This window comes from Vipera ursinii (assembly GCF_947247035.1).
Source record: "Vipera ursinii genome assembly, chromosome: 11".
NCBI lineage: Eukaryota > Metazoa > Chordata > Lepidosauria > Squamata > Viperidae > Vipera > Vipera ursinii.
Genome location: NC_139524.1, coordinates 3,489,442 through 3,510,028, shown reverse-complemented (window position 1 = coordinate 3,510,028; position 20,587 = coordinate 3,489,442). Strand labels below are relative to the sequence as shown.

General features: G+C 44.2%; 1 protein-coding gene across 2 annotated transcripts; it reads left to right on the top strand.

Annotated features, from left to right (window-relative positions):
- The first annotated feature begins 10,307 nt into the window (after nt 1-10,307).
- LOC310645666 (cathepsin L2-like) lies at nt 10,308-20,161 on the top strand. 2 transcript variants are annotated; one of them, XM_083371622.1, is made up of 8 exons: nt 10,308-10,336; nt 11,957-12,094; nt 13,339-13,464; nt 14,545-14,703; nt 15,575-15,799; nt 16,344-16,512; nt 18,824-18,920; nt 19,909-20,161. In XM_083371622.1, the coding sequence occupies exons 2-8, from the start codon at nt 11,966-11,968 to the stop codon at nt 20,003-20,005; spliced, it is 1,002 nt and encodes a 333-aa protein (XP_083227748.1). In that variant the 5' UTR covers nt 10,308-10,336; nt 11,957-11,965; the 3' UTR covers nt 20,006-20,161. The 2 variants fall into 2 exon arrangements, with proteins under 2 accessions (XP_083227748.1, XP_083227747.1); XM_083371621.1 differs by having other exon boundaries at nt 10,334-10,475.
- Nucleotides 20,162-20,587: the final 426 nt, after the last annotated feature.

The following is a 20,587-nucleotide window of genomic DNA, read 5'->3' as shown; positions in this document are numbered from 1 at the left end:
GAAATTAACCCAAAAATTTATTTATGTACCAGTTTCAAACAGTAACAGCTTGCTAATTGCTTGTTACATGCTTAATAAGCTTACCGCAGATGCTAATGAATTGAGGGCTCACTGTTTCAAAGGTGCTCCATGTAGCAGAATTCTATTTTGGCAGCTTAATTAGTGCAATAATTATGTGCCTGTTGCTCCTTCTTTCAAACAAATACTGTCGAGCTTAAAAGATTAAAGTGAATTATATCACACAAAATAGCTTTTCTTAAGGACTCTGCTGCTACAAATCTGGGTCTGTTCCAAATATAGATGAGGTGAAGAACCCGGAAGGGGGTGCATCTGCACAGACATAGGGCTGCTGCTTTACAACTGCAATGTTTCTGCGTCCAGTTTCTTGAAGCCAAGCCTCATTCTTGGAGACGACCAGGTAGCTTCCCAGTTCTGCAACTGTTAATGTGAGCACTCAGCCTTTATGGCCCCTTCCCATCTCTCATCCAATCCAGCTACATTAGCAGCACTGAGCACTCCGAGCCATTATCTGTCTCACCATGACTTCTGATGGGTCTAAATCCACTGTATTTATACATATAAAAATTAAAGAATGTTGCTAAGGTGAATATTAGATATTTGCCAAGCACTGACTTGGAATATCTCGCATTAAGATAAAGGCTTTAAAAACAAAGCATGTTTCTTCTGACCGTAGAAGGATTGATTCAACCAATGACTTTCCTTCATATAACAGAAAGTGCTTAAAAAGGTTAACCGTGTTAACTTCAGTGTATTGGAAGTAAGAAATAGCATTTACTCACATACTATAATATGGGCTTGTCCTGCTATTGCCATTACAGTCTAATATTCATGTTTGTTAATCAAAATATCAATATGATTTAAGAAACTTTTGAATTATATAACACAATTGTATAACTTTTTGGGATTGATTGCTATATCTTGTGTAGATAATTATGGATTGAGCAGAAACAGCAAAAAAGATTCGGAATTTTGGAAATAATTTTTTTGGGTTGATGCTACATATTGTTCTGTTCCAGCCTCCGCGAATACTGCTCAACTGCTTACTTGTGAGGAAAAACCCCTTTGCATGGAACAAGGCAGGACTTTGTAAGAAAAAGCCCCTTTTATTTTGACACAGATTTTTGTGGAACAAACTCCAACCAGTCCTTTAGCTGTTGACACAAACAAGATTCATGCACAAGTTGTTTAAAATTTCCAAGACCAACCATCCGGCCAATGGAGGCACCTGAAGCAGAGACTTTCCCAAAACATCTTCTTGGCCGATGGTTGGTTACTGGGGCTGTGTGGACTCAAGTTCGTTTCAATTTGCTTCGTCACCCATTTTTCTTCAGATCTTGCCTGACTTCTGCTGTATTAATTTCTTTCTTAGTAAAAGAACATTTTCTCTAAATGTATGGAGCCAAGGGTTTTTTTCTCCTTAGGGATTGAATGGAGGCAGCAGGCATTAGGCAAGATCTGTTTTCATGGTCAACCTGGAGATGGCAATCTACCATGGGTTGTTGTTGTTAGCTGCAAAGTCATGTCCGACCCATCATGACCCTATGGACAACATTCCTCCAGGCCTTCCTTTCCTCTACCATCTTCTGGAGTCCATTTAATCTCATGCCTACTGCTTCAGTGACTCCCTCCAGCCACCTCATTCTCTGTCGTCCCCTTCTTCTCTTGCCCTCAACCTTTCCCAGCATTAGGCTCTTCTCCAGTGAGTCCTTCCTTCTCATTAGGTGGCCAAAGGATTTGAGTTTCAACTTCAGGATCTGGCCTAAAGAGCAGTCAGGGTTGTTCTTCTCTAGGACTGACCGATTTGATCGCCTTGCAGTCCAAGGGACTTACAGGACTCTTCTCCAGAACCACAGTTCAAAGGCCTCAATTCTTTGGCGCTCAGCCTTTCTTATGGTCTAACTTTCACTGACATACATTGCAACTGGGAAGACCATAGCCTTGAATATACACACTTTTGTTGACCATGGGTACTGAGCATCTAAATGCCTAGTCACAAGAGTGAACTGGAGGAGACCAGGATCATGGCTGGGTTCCACCCCCCCCCTCAGATCACGCCATGCTTAAGATGAGGCAAAATGGCTGGAGGAGCTGGATCTTGACGTGGAACCTGTCAGGCCCAGATGGTCACTGGGCATAGGGAAGACCCAGAGCAGCAACCTTGAGGATAACCTTCACCTGAGGAAGCAAAGAGGTGTGTGTGTGCGTCTGCTACAGAATCACCTGTCAGCCATGCTCTCCATGCCTCGGATCAGCTGCAGCGCCATGGAAAGCATGGAGGATTCAGGGAGAGTGCAAGGCAAGGAGTGTCAACAGTAGTGTAACCAGATAGCAGGGTTTGCCTATGTATGTGTGCACACAGGCATGTGGGGTGCAGGCAGGAGACCCTATGCCATGTCAGACAAATGGTTGTCCAATCTCTTCTTAAAAACTTCCAATGATAGAGTACTCGCAGCTTCTGGAGGCAAGTTGTTCCACTGGTTAATTGTTCTCACTATTAAGATGTTTCTCCATAATTCGAAATTGGTTCTCTCCTTGATCAGTTTCCATCCCTTGTTTCTTGTTTTGCCTTCTGGTGCATTGGAAAACAGGTTAAGCCCCTCGTCTTCGTGGCAACCCATCAAATACTGGAATATTACTATCATGTCAATCAATCAATCAATCAATCAATCAATCAATCAATTAGTATAGAGCTGCAAGGGACCATGGAGGTCTTCTAATCCAACCCCCTGCTCAGGCAGGAGACCCTATACCATTTCAGACAAGTGGCTGTCCAGTCTCTTCTTAGAAACCTCCAGTGTTGGAGCAGCCACAACTTCTGGTGGCAGGCTGTTCCACTGGTTAATTGCCTTCACTGTTAGGACGTGTCTCCTTAATTCCGAGTTGTTGTTTTTTTATCCCATTTATATCCCGCCCTTCTCCGAAGACTCAGGGTGGCTTACAATCTACAGCACGAATCAATGTGCTCCTCTCCTTGATTTGTTTCCATCCATTGTTTCTTGTCTTGCCTTCTGGTGCTTTGGAAAACAAGTCGACCCCCTCCTCTTTCTGGCAACCTCTCAAATCCTGGAATATTGCTATAACGTCACCCCTAGTCCTTCTTTTATCTAGACTAACGAAACCCAAATCCTGCAACTGTTCTTCATATGAATACCTGTGGCTTTCCTTCTGCAACTGCCCACCACAGGTCAAGGTGAACGATCGGGAGATTTCCCCTTTCTATCAAAATAGAGCTGGAAGGGACCTTGGAGGCCATCTAGTCCAACCCCCTGCTCAGGTAGGAAACCCTGTACCATTTCAGGCAAATGGCTGTCCAGTCTCTTCTTAAAAACTTCCAGTGTTGGAGCATTCACCACTTCTGGAGGCAGGTTGTCCCACCGGTTAATTGTTCTAACTGTCAGGAAGTTTCTCCTTAGTTCTAGGTTGCTTCTTTCCTTGGTCGGTTTCCATCCATTTCATCCCATCCCTGCTGGCGGGTGACACTGATTGGCAGGGGAGATCACAAATGTCCCTGTTGACCCTTCCCTATAGCCGTGTCATTGACCAGTAGACCTGAGAAGCCGCTGATTGGGACCTGGTGACTAAACTGGGCTTGACAGGCCTCTCATGTGACTCTGTCTCATTGCATTAAACCACAAAGAGGTCACAATACCACAAACTGCCAGGAGATTCTAGTCAGGCGTGGACGAAGCAGATAAGGATGGGACGAGAGTTAACATCAAGCGGTTAGGATTGGGGTGGCAATCAAAGTGAACAGAATCATTAGATGCTCTCACTGCCTTGAGTCACTAAGTGGAACGTGTGCTGAAGAGTCCTTTGGCTGATTTCAGGTGGTCCTCAACTTACGGCCACAACCGAGCACAAAATTTCTGCAGTTAAGGTTAAGCGAGACATTTCTCCCGGGGTTTTTGCCCCGTTTTATGGCCTTTTCCACAGCAGTTGCCAAGGGGATGGCTGTGGTTGTTAAGTTAGTAACACAGTGGTTACTATAGTCAGGGGTCTTCAAACTTGGCCCTTTTATGACTGGTGGACTTCGACACCCAGAATTCCTCAGCCTGACACACTGGCTGAGGAATTCTGGGAGTTGGCCCACCAGTCATAAAAGGGCCAAGTTGGAAGACCCCTGGTTTACCTGGAAGATTTCACTCCCAGCCGGGCCAGAATGTGTCTTTGTGATTGGCCCCAAAAGGCGATTCGGCCAAACATTGAAACTGCTATACAGGCAGTCCTCGACTTATGGCCACAATTAAGCCCAAAGTCTATCAATCAGAATAGAGTTGGAAGGGACCTTGTAGGTCAATACTACTACTACTACTACTACTACTACTACTACTACTACTACTAATAATAATAATAATAATAATAATAATAATAATGAGGAGGAGGAGGAGGAGGAGGAAGAAGAAGAAGAAGAAGAAGAAGAAGAAGAAGAAGAAGAAGAAGAAGAAGAAGAGGAGAAGGAGGTAATAATAATAATAATAATAATAATAATAATAATAATAATAATAATAATAATAATAATAATAATAATAATAATAAGATGATGATGATGATGATGATGATGATGATGAAGAAGATGATAAAGTTGGAAGGGACCTTGGAGGTCATCTAGTCCAACCCCCTGCTCAGGCAGAAAAACCTATCCCATTTCAGACAAATGACTGTCCAATCACTTCTTAAAAACCTCCATTGCTGGAGCATTCACTGCTTCTGGAAGCAGGTTGTTAATTGTTCTGTCAGGAACTTTCTCCTTAGTTCTAGGTTGCTTCTCTCCTTGATAGGTTTCCATCCGTTGCTTCTTGTCCTGCCTTCAGGTGCTTTGGAGAATAGCTTGACTCCCTCTTCTTTGGGGAAACCCCTGAGATATTGGAAGACCGCTATCATATCCCCCCAAATCCTTCTTTTCTCTAGATTAGCCAAACCCAAATCCTGCAACTGTTCTTCATATTGGAATATTGAGATATTGGAACATGGCTATCACGTCCCCCCTCATCCTATTCTTCATTAAACTAGACATCCCCAATTCCAGCAACCGCCCCTTGTATGTTTTAGCCTCCAGTCCCCTGATCATCTTTGTTGTGTTTCTATGTACTCTTTCTAGAGTCTCAACATCTTTTTTCACATCGTGGTGACCAAAAGCACCTGAAGGCAGGGCGAGAAACAATGGATGGAAACTAATCAAGGAGAGAAGCAACCTGGAATTAAGGAGAAACTTCCTGACAGTGAGGACAATTCATCAGTGGAACTCCTTGCCTCCAGAAATCGTGGGCGCTCCATCCCTGGAGGTCTTTAAGAAGAGACTGGACAGTCACTTGTCTGAGATGGTCTAGGGTTTCTTGCTTGAGCAGGGGGCTGGACTAGGAGACCTCCAAGGTCCCTTCCAGCTCTATTCTATTCCAAAACTGTATGGAGTATTCTAGTCCAACCCCCTGCTGAATCTGGCTTCCCCATTGATTTTGCATGTCAGAAGGTTGCAGAAGGGGATCACGTGATCCCAGGACACTGCGATCCTCGTAAATATGAGTCAGTTCTGATGTGTCTGAATTTTGATCCTGTGACCATGGGATGCTGCAACGGTCCTAAAGGTAAAAAACGGTCACTTCAGTGCTGTCGAAATGTCAAACGGTTGTAAGTTGAGGACTACCTGCATTTATAGACACCATTTCAGACCGTGAAGTCATATCACTTCTATAAACAGCAAGAAAGCATTTGAAGCACATTTATAACCATAGAAGCAAAAGGAAAAGAGAGCTCAGTATAAAATCAAAATAGGTGTGGAGAGGATGGCCTTGAGGGAGAGAAGGGAGAACCAGAGAGAGAAAGAGGAAAACACGGATTAGAGAAGAGCAAAAAAGATGGCCAGGGGGCCAGAGGCTAAAACATACGAAGAACGATTGCAGGAACTGGGCCTGGCTCATCTAGTGAAGAGAAGGACCAGTCTTCCAATATCTCAGGGGCTGCCCCAAAGAAGAGGGAGTCAAGCTGTTCTCCAAATCCCCTGAAGGCCAGACAAAGAATGAGGGATGGAAACTAACCAAGGAGAGATTCAACCTACGAATAAAGAGAAACTTCCTGATATTTGGAACAATTAACCAGTGGAAACAACTTGCCTTCAGGAATTGTGGAAGCTTCATCACTGGAGTCTGTTAAGAAGAGATTGGATAAACATTTCTCTGAAATGGCATTGGGTCTCCTGCTTAAGCAGTGGGTTGGGCTAGAAGACCTCCGAAGTCCCTTCCAGCTGTAAGTCAATTCTGGGAGTTGACGTCCACACGTCTTAAAGCTGCCAAGTCTGAAAAATACTATGCTAAGATCAGTCTTTCTCAACCTTGGCAACTTTCTGATGTCTGGACTTGGCTGGCTGGAGAATCGAGTCCATACATTTGATTAAGGAGAGAAGCAACCTGGAACTAAGGAAAAACTTCTTGGCAGTGAGAACAATTAACCAGTGGAACTACCTGCCTCCAGAAGTTGTGGGCGCTCCAATTTGGGAGATCTTTAAGAAGACTCTGGACAAGCCCATCTTTCTTTCTTATTTCTATAGATGCCAATCCCATCAAATGGCTTTGGGAGGCTCACAATTCAAAACATATTTTTCAGTTAAAATTCTAAAAAACATTTTAAACAGTAGAATCAGTAAAAAAAAAACCATTAAAACAGGAAAATCCCAGTAATTTTTGCACTTTAGAGTGCAAAGCTTTAGAATAGAATAGAACGGAACGGAAAGGAACGGAACAGAACAGAACAGAACAGAACAGAACAGAACAGAATAGAATAGAATAGCTGGAAGAGACCTTGGAGGTCTTCTAGTCCAACCCCCTGATCAGGCAGGAACCTCTATACAATTTCAGACAAATGTCTGTCTAGTCACTTCTTAAAAACCTCCAGTGTTGGAACACTCATAACTTATGGAGGCAAGTTGTTCCACTGGCTAATTGTTCTCACTGTCAGGAAATTCTTCCTAAATTCCAGGTTGCTTCTCTCCTTGATTAGTTTCCATCCGTTGCTTCTTGTCCTGCCTTCGGGTGCTTTGGAGAATAGGTGGACCCCCCTCTTCTTTGTGGGACCCCCTCAAATACTGGAAGACTGCTATCATGTCCCCCCCAAATCCTTCTTTTCTGTAGATAGGCCAAACCCAAATCCTGCAACCATTCTTCATATATATTTTTTGTCTTCCAGGCCTTTAATCATCTTAGTTGCTCTTCTCTGCACTTTTTCCAAAATCTCAACATCTTTTTTTTTGTAACGTGGTGACCAAAATTGGATGGTGTATTTCAGGCACGGCCTTACTAAGGCTTTATAAAGCGGTACTAGTACTTCATGCCATTCTGATTCTGTGCCTCTGTTTAACTAGTGAAATCCCGCATTCTCCCAACTTTGCTGTTGCAATTTGCAAATAAGAATATTATAATCTGCCAAAGGAGCCTCTGTTTATGAACAAATGGTACAAGAATTGATTATAAAACAGATGTTTGCAAAGTCTTTACACGCTAGGTGAAACTGCACGCACCGCAGAACATAGGTCTGGAAAAGATAAATCAAAAGGCTTAATAAGGGTGGCACTGTTTTACAGTGGTTCTCCTCCTACCTCCTGGGTCGTTCGCAGTCGGTGTTGGAAGGAGGGCAGAGGTCGGCCTCGAGGCCTCTCATTTGTGGAGTCCCTCAGGGGTCGGTCCTCTCGCCCCTCCTGTTCAACATCTATATGAAGCCGCTGGGTGAGATCATTCATGGTTTTGGGATGGGGTATCATCAGTATGCTGATGATACCCAGCTTTTTATCTCCACCCCAAATCAACCCAGTGATGCCCTCGACGTGATGTCCCATTGTCTGGAGGCGGTTAGGGTCTGGATGGGGAGGAACAGGCTTCGACTTAATCCCGACAAGACCGAGTGGCTGTACATACCGGCATCTCGGGTAATCCAGCCTATTCCATCTTTAACTATGGAGGGTGAGGTGTTACCCCCTGTAGATAGGGCTCACAACTTGGGTGTCCTCCTTGACTCACAGCTCAGTTTGGAAGATCATATAGGAGCTGTGACCAGGGGGGCTTTTGCCCAGGTTCGCCTGGTGTGCCAGTTGCGGCCCTTTTTGGACCGAGATGCCCTACGTACAGTCACTCATGCGCTCGTGACCTCTCGAATAGACTACTGCAATGCTCTTTACATGGGGCTGCCCTTGAGGCTCCAACTGGTGCAGAATGCGGCCGTGCGAGTTGTGATGGGGGTCTCCCAATACTCCCATGTAACACCTCTGCTCCGCGAGCTGCATTGGCTCCCAGTTGCCTTCCGGGTGATATTCAAGGTGCTGGTGATGACCTACAAAGCCCTAACTGACATGGGTCCGGATTATTTACGGGAGCACCTTCTGCCGGCGTCAACTTCCCATCGTCCTGTGCGCTCCCACAGAGAGGGCCTCCTCAGGGTGCCGTCGGCCAGGGAGTGCCAGCTGGCGGCCCCCAGGGGAAGAGCATTCTCTGTGGGCGTGCCTGCCCTCTGGAATGAGCTCCCTGTTGAGCTCCGGATGGCTCCCAACCTTCGCTCTTTTTGCCATGACCTGAAAACTTGGTTATTTGAGCTTGCTGGCCTGGACTGAGGGATTGGGATTTTAAATTTTAGAATTTGATTTACTTGGTTGGGGCTAAACTTAATTTAATTTATTTTTAACTTTGTATGCTATGTGTTAATTGCCCTGTACACCTATATATATATATATATATATATATATATATATATATATATATATATATATATATATATATATATATATATATATATATATATATATATATATAATGAATTCTAAGACAACTCAGGGTTGAAGAACGAGAACAGGATGATAGCATTTGTTGTGATTCCGGGTCAGCCTGTGGTTTCGGCAGTTGGGTCGGACGAATCAGAGGAGGAGGGGGGTCTTGAAGACCTTGCTGAGGGGGTTGAAGATCTTGCTGATGATAGCCCTCAGGCAGGCCCCTCCCACTTGGTCACCATGAAGACCCAGCTGTGTGAGCCTGACAGTGTGGATGAAGATGACCCACAGCTGGCCCTGTTCAAGGACGTCCGACGCAGGAGACAGTCAAGTAGGAGTAAACAGAGGAAGGCTGTGGGGCTTCTCGGAAGGAGTCAGAGAGAGGCCACGCCCTGAACTCTTTATAAAGGGAATTTTGGGGAGGGCTGGTTTGCTGAAAGCAACCGCTCAGATAGTGTTTCAAAGCTCCGGTATCTTGGTACGTGTCTTGTTTGTTTTTTGTAGTAATAAATTTGGCAGACGTCATTCCAGCCTCTTGCCGTTTATAAAGGGGTTGCCATTTCTGCAGGGCCGGTAGCAGGCTGGTACAGAACAGCATTCAGAAAATACAGGATTGTTCAGTGTTGTTTACCAAACCTCTATAGGTAGTCCTCGAGTTAAAACTTAGTGCCTGAAGTTGCAGCAGCACTGCAAAAAGTAATTGTCATCTTTCACACTTATGGCCGTTTCAGCATCCCCATGGTCACATGATTTACATTTGGATGCTCAACAGCTGACTCACATTTATGATGGTTGCAGTGTCCTGGGGCGGGTGGTGTCACATGATGAAAATCCGTGTGATGGGCAACTGGTTCATATTTGTGATGGTTGCAACGTCCCAGGGTCACGTGCTCAACTTTTGCGACAAAGTTAAGAGGAGGAAACCAATTTCACTTTACAACCATGTTATTCATTTAACAACTGCAGCTGTGTTGTGGCAAGAAAGGCTATCAAATGGAGCCAAAACAACCAATGTATCACTTAGCAACATACATTTTGGGTGCAATGGTGGTCGTGCATTGTGGGGGGCTGCGAAATTGCATGTAGAGTCCACATCTGGAAAATAAATATCAAATCATAACCGTTTTAGCACAAGCATTAATGAATGGTTCTCAAGGTGGAAGAACTCAATGTGACAGTTGCACAGATAAAGATGGACCCACAATTCACATATCCCCCCCACACACAGAGTTAGTCACAATGGGTTGATTTTGAATCTCCTGCTTGGGGGGGGAAGGCAGGATGGAGAAGAATGCGTTTCTTGGAAGGAGCAAGATAAGACAGAGAAGCTAGATAGAAATCAAACATTTATCTTCTTTGCCCATTAAAACTGTTGCAACCACAGAAAGCCAGGGAACTTTCCAGAAACAGGAGATACAAATCAGATCAGCAGTTCGATCAGTGGCCTTCATGCAGTGGTAGAGGGTCCCTTTCCCCAGCATAAGAAGACAAAGAGAGAGAGATTTTAAAAAAGGATTACCGGTATCTTATTTAAGCGAAAAATGTTGCTGTCTGAAGATATCGAGAGATCAGGTAGCAATTTCCTTGAAGGAGTCAGTTAAATGCGGTGGGAGGTGTGAATTTTTGGGCTGCGTGCCTTGGTATAAAAGGGCTGCCTGCCTTTTGGTTTCACAACTGCCTCTTTGCCTTCCGTAGGACAGCCCTGCTTGAGGTGAGGTCTCCGTTTTCTTGCTAAAGTCCCCTCTGTGTAGTTCTTACAAAAAAGCCATGCTTTATTTCTCCAGTAGGAATTGGAATGGAATGGAATGGAATGGAATGGAAAGGAATAGAATAGAATAGAATAGAATAGAATAGAATAGAATAGAATAGAATAGAATAGAATAGAATAGAATAGAATAGAATAGAATAGAATAGAATAGAATGGGATGGGATGGGATGGGATGGGATGGGATGGGATGGGATGGGATGGGATAGGATAGGATAGGATATGGAATGCAATAGCAATAGAATAATATACTGGACTGCAATAGAGTAGAATGGAATGGAATGGAGTAGAATAGAATAGAATAGAATAGAATAGAATAGAATAGAATAGAATAGAATAGAATAGAATAGAATAGAATAGGGTAGGGTAGGGTAGGGTAGGATAGAATAGAATAGAATAGAATAGAATAGGATGGGATGGGATGGGATGGGATGGGATGGGATGGGATGGGATGGGATAGGATAGGATATGGAATGCAATAGCAATAGAATAATATACTGGACTGCAATAGAGTAGAATGGAATGGAATGGAATGGAATGGAGTAGAATAGAATAGAATAGAATAGAATAGAATAGAATAGAATAGAATAGAATAGAATAGAATAGAATAGAATAGAATAGAATAGAATAGAATAGAGTAGGGTAGGGTAGGGTAGGATAGGATAGGATAGGATAGGATAGGATAGGATAGGATAGGATAGGATATGGAATGTAATAGCAATAGAATAATTTACTGGATTGAAATAGAGTAGAGTAGAATAGAATAGAGTAGAACAGAACAGAACAGAACAGAACAGAACAAGACCTTGGAGGTCTTCTAGTCCAACCACTTGTTTAGGTGGGAAACCTTATACCATTTCAGACAAATGGTTGTACAATCTCTTCTTGAAAACTTCCAGTGTTGGAGCATTCACAACTTCTGGAGGCAAGTTGTTCCACTGATTAATTGTTCTGTCAGGAAGTTTCTCCTTAGTTCTGGGTTGCTTCTCTCCTCGATTACTTTCCATCCGTTGCTTCTTGTCCTGCCTTCAGGCACTTTGTTGAATATCTTGACCCCCTTTTCTTTGTGGTAGCCCCTCAAATATTGGAAGACTGCTATCATGTCCTTCTCTTCATTAAACTGGACATACCCAATTCCAATTAGAGTCCAATTAGACTTGACCAGGGGTAGGCAATTCTGGGAGTTGAAGTCCATGAGTCATAAAAGAGCCGAGGTTGCCTACCCCTGGACTAGACTCTCCAAATATTTCCAGGGTTCTCATCTGGTCCGTGTATGTATTGGCAGTCGTTTATATAGAATTGTCTTATCCTTCAAAGTCAGGGATGGGGACACTGTAGCCAACTATTTCTTGCTGACCTGCAACTGCTAGCCTGCATGTCCCATCTTTGCTGTTCTTTGAGTTCTTCAATGCTCTTCCTTCTCCTAGAGAAAGACAATGTTGTCCACCTGGCTGCTAGCCTTGGCCTGTTTGGTGTCCCTGAGGACCTTGTCCACAGCTCTGGATCTGACCCTGGAGGGGACATGGAGAGAGTGGAAAGCCACTCACAGTAAGGAATACGCCCTGGTGAGTTTGCCCCACTGGAACTCAAATCAATCTCTCCTTAATTAGTTTCCATCTATCGTTTCTTGTCGTCTTTTGGTGCTTTGGAGAATAGAATTACAGAATAACAGAGCTAGAAGGGACCTTGGAGGTCTCCTAGTCCAGCCCCCTGCTCAAGCAGGAAATGCTCTACCATTTCAGACAGGTGGCTGTCCCGTCCTTTCCTAAAAGCTTCCGGTGATGGAGCACACACAACTTCTGGAGGCAAGCTGTTCCACGGGTGAATTGTCTTCACCGTTGGGAAGTTCCTCCTTAATTCCAGGTTGCTTCTCTCCTTGACTGGTTTCCATCCATTGTCTCAAAGATGCTTTTTCAGGAGGCAGTTGGACTTCCTTGTTCTTCTCTGAAGGCATTTCACTTCTCCTCCAAGAAGCTTCTTCAGCTCCCAAGCTTCCTGGAGGAGAAGTGAAATGTCTTCAAAGAAAAACAAGGAAGTCCATCTCTGTTGTGAAAAAGCTTCTTTGGGACAACTGTGACCTGGAGGACTGAGAATCTGCACAGATGTTTCCAACCATTGTTTCTTGTCTTGCCTTCTGGTGCTCTGGAAAAATAAGTTGACCCCCTCCTCTTCTTTGTGGCGATCCCTCAAATACTGGAACGCTGCTGTCATATCTCCCCAAATCTTTCTTTTCTCTAGACTGGCCAAACCCAAATCCTTCAAATGTTCTTCATACATTTTAGTCTCCAGATCACCTTAGTTGCAATTCTCTGAATTTTTTCCAAAGTCTCAACATCTTTTTCTGTGATATGGTGACCAAAATTGGCTGCAGTATTCCAGGTGTGGTCTTACTTATAAAGCGGTACTGACACTTTGCGTGATCTTGATTCTATGCCTCTGTTTATACAAGCCAGGATTGTATTAGCTTTTGGGGCTGCTCTGCACATGGCTGACTCATGGTCAAGTGATCGTCCACTAGGATTCCAAGGACCCTCTCACACTTGCTGTTTTTCAGACAGGTCTCGCCTAATCGGCACTTGTACCTATGTTTTTCCCCGCCTAAGTGTAAACCTTAGCTTTTCTCCCCATTGAAACTCATTTTGTTGGACAGGGCCCATGGTTCAAGTTGGTCAAGATCTTTTTGGATCCTTGTCTTCTGGGCTATGGGCTATTCCTTAGTGTCCCCTGCAAATTTGTGGAAGGGAGGAACCCTCATTCTAGGCCTGCTAGGTGTCACTGGGTGTTGACCGTCTTAATGTTGGCTTCCCAGCAGGGGGAAGAATCCTTTCGGAGAGCTGTTTGGGAGGATAATCTGAAGATGATCCAAGAGCATAACAGCCAGGCTGACCGGGGAAAACACACCTACAAGCTCGGGATGAATCACTTTGGTGACTTGGTATGTGTGGATCAATGCTAGTTTTATTTATTCAATAAGACATAGATGTTTGTTTGCTGTCCCCCCCCCGCACTCCCGCCATCTCAAGTCAATGACTCTGGGCAATTCATTAATTCAATTAATTGATTATCATCCCTTCATCCCCCCCTTATTTGCAAATAATTTAAGGTGGTGAACATCCCCAGGATAAATTTCTCCTCCCATTTTCCCAACAACAACCTTGTGAGGCGGGTTGTGCTGAGGGAGACGGACTGGCCGAAAGTCACCCAGCAGACTTTGATGCCTAAGGCGGGACTAGAACTCACAGTCTCCTGGTGATTGGCCCAAAGTCACGCAGCTGGCATTTATTTATTATTTATTTATTTATTAGTTTAATTTATATACCGCCCTATTCCCAAAGGACTCAGGGCGGTTCACAGGGCAGTTAAAACAGTACAAAAAGAGAATAAAATGGAATTAAATTAGTACAAGCCCACGATTCATAATAACAATAAAATTTAAAATTAATTTAATATAATTTAATATGATTTAATTAAAATACTTTAAAATTTAAAATCCCTCAGTCCAGGCCAGACAATTCGAACAACCAGGTTTTTAAGTCCTGGCGAAACGAGCGAAGGTCGGGGGCAGTCCAAAGCTCCATCGGCAGTTTGTTCCAAAGGGCGGGCGCACTCACAGAGAATGCCCTCCCCCTATGCCTAAGGTGGGACTAGAACTCCCAGTCTCCTAGTGATTGACCCAAATTCACCGAGCTGGCTTTCATGCCTAATATGGAACTAGAACCTACTGTCTCCTGGTGATTGGCCCAAAGTCACCAAGCTGGCTTTCATGCCTAATATGGAACTAGAACTCACTGTCTCCTAGTGATTGGCCCAAGGTCACCCAGCTGACTTTCATAGCTAAGGTGGGACTGGAACTCACTGTCTACTGGTGATTGGCCCAAAGTCTCCAAGTTGGTTTTCATGCTTAAGGCGGGACTAGAGCTGACAGTTTTCTTCTTTCTGGCCCAGTGCCTTAACCACTAGGCCAGACTGCCTCCAGTAACTGATGTTTGATCTTCATATTCTTTGCAACCCTCAGACTCATGAAGAGATTAACCAGAAACTGAAATGTTTGCTTCCTGACGTGGATCATGCAACTCGAAAGGACGTGGTCACCTTCCAATCCTCCAAAGACCTGCAGATTCCAACTGGGGTAGACTGGCGAGCCAAAGGTGCCGTGACTGAAGTCAAAGATCAGGTGGGTGCTGAAGAGCCTGTGTGTGTGTGTGTGTGTGTGTTTCTCTCTCTCTCTCTCTCTCTCTCTCTCTCTCTCTCTCTCTCTCTCTCTCTCTCTCTGTGTGTGTGTGTGTGTGTGTGAGAGAGAGAGAGAGAGAGACCAGCCAGGAACGGAGGACAGATGCAGAGGGGCTTTTAAGGAAAAGGAGAGGGGGTATGATCTGCCCATTTGCAGTTCAAGTCAGAATTTAGTGGACTCGTGAAATCTTGCAGACAAAGCTAAATTCTTTCCTCCTTTAACTGCATTTTTGAAGCTCCAATTTTGTCACAGCTCATGTATATCAAGAGAGAACAAACCCCACATTCCCTTCTAGCACTGATGATATTACCTAGTTGGGTAATGAGATGTTTGCAAAAAACAGCCAAGCTCAGAGAGTACTAAGGACTCCACAGTCCTCCTCCTCCTCCTCCTCCTCCTCCTCCTCCTCCTCCTCCTCCTCATCATCATCATCATCATCATCATCATCCCTGCAATCCCTAGTTGGGTCATGAAATGTCTGCAAAAAACAGCCAAGACTCCACAGTCCTCCTCCTCCTCCTCCACCCTCCCTCCCTCCACCCTCCCCTCCTTCCCTCCCTCCTGCAATCCCCACTCTAGCACTGATGATGTTACCTAGCTAGGTAATGAAACATCTCCAAGAACCCAACTAGGCTTAGAGAGCAGCAAGGACCCCACAGTTCAACCCTGAGCTACAAAATATTATTTTCTGTTGTAACTTATATTTTGCCCAGCTGCCTACTACCAAGAACTGAAAACAAGTAACTTGCTAAAGAGACATATGTCGAGTTTTCCCTTGCTTGGTGAATCATTGCAGCTTTCTTTTTTTACCCAGGGCGATTGTGGCTCCTGCTGGTCCTTCAGTGCCACCGGCGCTCTGGAAGGCATGCATTTCAAGAAGACGGAGAAGCTGGTCTCGCTGAGCGAACAAAATCTTATCGACTGTTCCAGCGAACAGGGGAATCAGGGGTGCGAGGGTGGACTTATGCCAGATGCTTTTACCTATGTGCAGAAGGAAGGAGGGATCAACTCAGAGAAAAGCTACCCATATGATGGAATGGTAATTCTCTGTGTGTTCCTGTGCATTCTTCACACTATAGTTGGGTTGGGTTGAATAGAGTGGTGTGGAATAGAGTAGAGTAGAGTAGAGTAGAGTAGAGTAGAGTAGAGTAGAGTAGAGTAGAGTAGAGTAGAGTAGAGTAGAATAGAATAGAATAGAATAGAATAGAATAGAATAGAATAGAATAGAATAGAATAGAATAGAATAGAATAGAGTAGAGTAGAGTAGAGTAGAATACAGTAGAGTAGGGTACAGTAGAGTAGAATAGAATAGAACAGAACAGAATAGAATATAGAATAGAACAGAACAGAACAGAACAGAATAGAACAGAACAGAACAAAACATAACAGAGTAGAACAGAACAGAACAGAAAAGAATAGAATACGGAATGGAATAGAATAGCAATTGAGGATAAGATAGAATAGAATAGAACAGAATAGAATAGTTGGAAGGGACCTTGGTGGTCTTCTAGTCCAACCCCCTGCTCAGGCAGGAAACCCCATTTTTTGGGTCTAACTATGATTACTCTTTTATTTTTCTTCAGGACGATTATAGTTGTCGCTATGAAGCTGAGAATTCTGTTACTAGGTGTTCCACAATAGGAGTCATCTTGCCAGGAGACGAAAAGGGCCTTCTGCAGGCAGTGGCCGCCGTTGGCCCAATTTCTGTCGGAGTGGATGCCCGGAGTTCAGAGTTTCATTTTTACAAGTCAGGTAAGGTTCCTGTGGAATAAGAAAGGGGCCCCTTGCATTTGAACTTTGAATGTTCCTATGATCAGCTTGATTGGAAGAATAGAATAGAATAGAATAGAATAGAATAGAATAGAATAGAATAGAATAGAATAGAATAGAATAGAATAGAATAGAATAGAATAGAATAGAATAGAATAGAATAGAATAGAATAGAATAGAGAATAGGAAAAAATAAGAACGGAATGGAATAGAATAGATTAAGAATAGAATAGAATTAGAATTAGAATTAGAATTAGAATAGAATGGAATGGAATGGAATGGAATGGAATAACAGAGTTGGAAGGGACTTTGGAGGTCTTCTAGAGCAACCTCTTGCTCAGGCAGGAAATCCTGTACCATTTCAGACAAATGGCTGTCCCGGCTCTTCTTAAAAACTTCCAGTGTTGGAGCATTCACCGCTTCTGGAGGCAGGTTGTTCCACTGGTTAATTGTTCTAACTGTCAGGAAGTTTCTCCTTAGTTCTAGGTTGCTTCTCTCCTTGTTCTATTCTCTCCCTGAGATATTGGAAGACTGCTATCATGTCACCCCTGGTCCTTCTCTTCATTAAACTAGACATACCCAATTCCAGCAACCGTTCCTTATATGTTTTAGCCTCCAGCCCCCTGATCATCTTTGTTGTTCTTCTCTGGATTCTTTCTAGACTCTCAACATCTTGTTTACATTGTGGCGACCAAAACTGGATGCAGGATTCCAAATGTGGCCTTACCAAGGCCTTGTAAAGTTGTATGAACACTTCATGTGAACTTGATTCCATCCCTCTGTTAATGCAGCTTAGCACCGTGTTGGCTTTTTTGGCAGCTGCAGCACACTGCTGGCTCATATTTAAGGGATTGTCCACTAGGACTCTGACATCCCTCTCACAGTTACTGCTATTGAGTGATGGCGCCAGTGATGGCGAACCTTTTAGAGACCAAGTGCCCAAACCGCAACCCAAAACCCACTTATTTATTGCAAAGTGGCAGGGTCACATCAGCATTGTAGTGGCTTTGGGGGGGGGCAAAGAAGCACCTCTGAGTACCACCTCTGGCACGCAAAACCGGGGGCGCAAAAATGGGCCATAGTGCTGCAAAGTGCAAAAATGGCCACCGCCGTGCCATGGGATGCAGATACAAGGCACTCCACCACACAACGACAGGGCAGGGCTAATGAGTATCACACAGGCACTAGCCTTGCCCCTTTTGCAGTGTGTGCGTGCTCGTGGCCCCATGCACGCATGCACACATGTAAAATGCTTCTCCCTCTCTTCCAGTCCACCAATTGACTATGGTCTACTCGAGCTTGCTAGTTGGCCGTTTCGTCTCCTTTGTGCTGGGCGGGGCTCCTGCTCCGGGTGGTGGTGGTGGCTTGATGGTGGTGCATGTGGCAACAGAGAGGGTTCTGAGTGCCGCCTCTGGCATGCGTGTCATAGGTTTGCCACCACTGATCTACACTGTACCTGTGCATTTGGTTTTTCTTGCCCAAATGTAGAACTGTACTTTTTTCACCATGATACCAAACTCCATGGAGGGGCAACCCTCAGCTTGAGTGTGGAGATGGTATATTATTCCAGGTAGGAAGACACAACTTTACTTGGAAAAGATCTGAATGGCTCTAGGTAAAAGCTTCTTCCGGCCTGCCTGTTTTGCAGAAGAGGTGGTCCCATTAAAAAGAGCAAACTTCGAGGACAGAGTGATGTTCCTGGCTGTCCTTTTGGGAATCCAGATGACCTTGGCTGTGGTTTCTTCTCCAAGCTTGTTTCAATATGATTCCTGAATGTTTTATTCCCAAACTAGGTAACACCAGCAGCATAATTTAATTCTACGACCCTCCTTAGCTCAGAAGCGTCTTGTTGACTCTGTGCTCAATTGTCTGGAGCTACAGTTGAATTCCGAGCAGCTGATTGGTTCTGTTGTTGATTGGCACTTCGAATTCTCCCGGCTGGCTCAGGAATTCTGGGAGTTGAAGTTTACGAATCATGAAAGAGCCAAGGTTGCCTACCCCTGATCTAGATCCATGTTAACTGCTCCTTTGGTGGAATATCAGGCCTCAGTAAGTTGACGCCCGTATCGTTTCAAAATAATAGGAAATGCCTGCAGCTCCTGGTGATGGTGTTACCTAGTTTGCTAATGAAACATTCAATAGTTATATTAAAAGAAGCCTGGAGAAACAAACCACAGCCAAAATCTAAAATGCCGAGCTACAAGCGTTTCCTATTATTTCAAAATTCGGATGATCTGGCAAAGAAGCACGGAGCTTTCACTTTACCGAACAATTTCTCCTCCTCTTTCTCTAGGTGTCTTCAAAAACCCCTGGCTTGGAGACCCCCACTTGACTCATGCTATGCTGGTGGTTGGATATAACAGCACCAAGTACTGGATTGTGAAGAACAGGTGAGTGAAGAGAAGGGGATGCTGGCAGGAGGGTAACTAAAGGGCAACTTCTACTATTCCTGAGTGTCACAATCTTGGCCACTAGAAAGAATCCAGAGAAGAGCAACAAAGATGATCAGGGGATTGGAGGCTAAAACATACAAAGAACAGTTGCTGGAATTGGGTCTCTCTAGTTTAATGAAGAGAAGGACCAGGGGGGATATGATAGCAGCCTTCCAGTATCTCAGGGGCTGCCCCAAAGAAGAGGGAGTCAAGCTATTCCCCAAAGCACCTGAAGGCAGGACAAGAAGCAACAGATGGAAACTAATCAAGCAACCTGGAATTAAGGAGAAATTTCCTGAAAGTGAGAACAATTAACAAGTGGAACAACTTGCCTCCAGGAGTTGTGGGTGCTCCAACACTGGAAGTTTTTAAGGAGAATCATTTGTCTCAGATGGTATAGGGTTTGCTGCCTGAGCAGGGGGTTGGGCTAGATGATCTTCAAAGTCCCTTCCAACTCTGTTATTCTATTCTATTCTATTCTATTCTATTCTATTCTATTCTATTCTATTCTATTCTATTCTATTCTATTCTATTCTATTCTATTCTATTCTATTCTATTCTATTCTATTCTATTCTATTCTACTCTACTCTATTCCGCTCCGCTCCGCTCCACTCATTTCCACTCCACTCCACTCCACTCCACTCCATTCCATTCCATTCCAGAGTGTCTCAGTCCTGGCCACTTGAAGACACATGGACTACAACTCCTAGAATTCCACAGCCAGCATGATTCCCTATTCCAGCAGTCCCCAACCTTTCTAGCTGCGTGAACCGGCAGCAAAAGCAGCAAGGTGGGGGAATGGTTTCACACGTGCAACCTAGTTCCCGTGCATGCACACATAAATGTTTCATGTGCTCATCCACTGCTTGTGTGGCCCAGTTCCCAACAGGCCCTGCCCTACATGGTTTTGAAATAAATAAATCTCTTGCATGCTTCCCTTCACAGTTGGTCTCGCTATTGGGGGGACAACGGATACATGCTCTTGGAACAAGGATCCAATCAATGCGGCATCACCAACATGGCTTCCTACCCCATTCCATAACCAGCCAAGTGTACCATTTGAGAAGCAGGACCAAAAAAGCTAACTGTGGCACTGGAAGCTTCTGGAGAGCCAGAAATATAAATATAAATATGAACACACACACACACACACACACACACACACACACAAATGCTAAAGCCAATAAATGCTTTTACGCAATGCTATGTAGCCTGGCACTTGAACTGTTTTACGGTGTATGTGAGTTGAATGGGCACCAGGGTGGTATAAATGCTGGCACGTTTCCTGAGGGAATTCAGAATGTTTGAGGCTTCTAGGCTGTTAAAAACATATAAGTGTTTGAAGGTATATCATTATGTTCAAAGAAAAATCTTCATCAGGGTGCAGTCCAAGGCGGGAATAAACAAAATGGAGACTGCTTTAAGAAAGAAGTTTTTGTCTATTGAGCTGCCAGAAACTTCAGTAATAGCAGCGTGCTTTTGGGGTGGCTGACCACATGGTGCTGGGAGTGGCGGGTTTTTATACCTTCTTGGGCTTTTGTCTTTGGAGTTGTTCTTGTTCCTGTGGCATGAACTTTGACCTGGGGTTCAGTGTGCCCTGATGGTGCTGGGTTAATCCTATTAT

What these genes read in the sequence shown, in the direction of transcription:
- LOC310645666 (XM_083371622.1), top strand. Translation starts at nt 11,966, where the DNA reads ATGTTGTCCACCTGGCTGCTAGCCTTGGCCTGTTTGGTGTCCCTGAGG. An exon ending in GCTACCCATATGATGGAATG is followed by an intron (nt 15,800 to 16,343) that starts GTAATTCTCTGT and finishes ATTTTTCTTCAG; the next exon opens with GACGATTATAGTTGTCGCTA. An exon ending in TACTGGATTGTGAAGAACAG is followed by an intron (nt 18,921 to 19,908) that starts GTGAGTGAAGAG and finishes TTCCCTTCACAG; the next exon opens with TTGGTCTCGCTATTGGGGGG.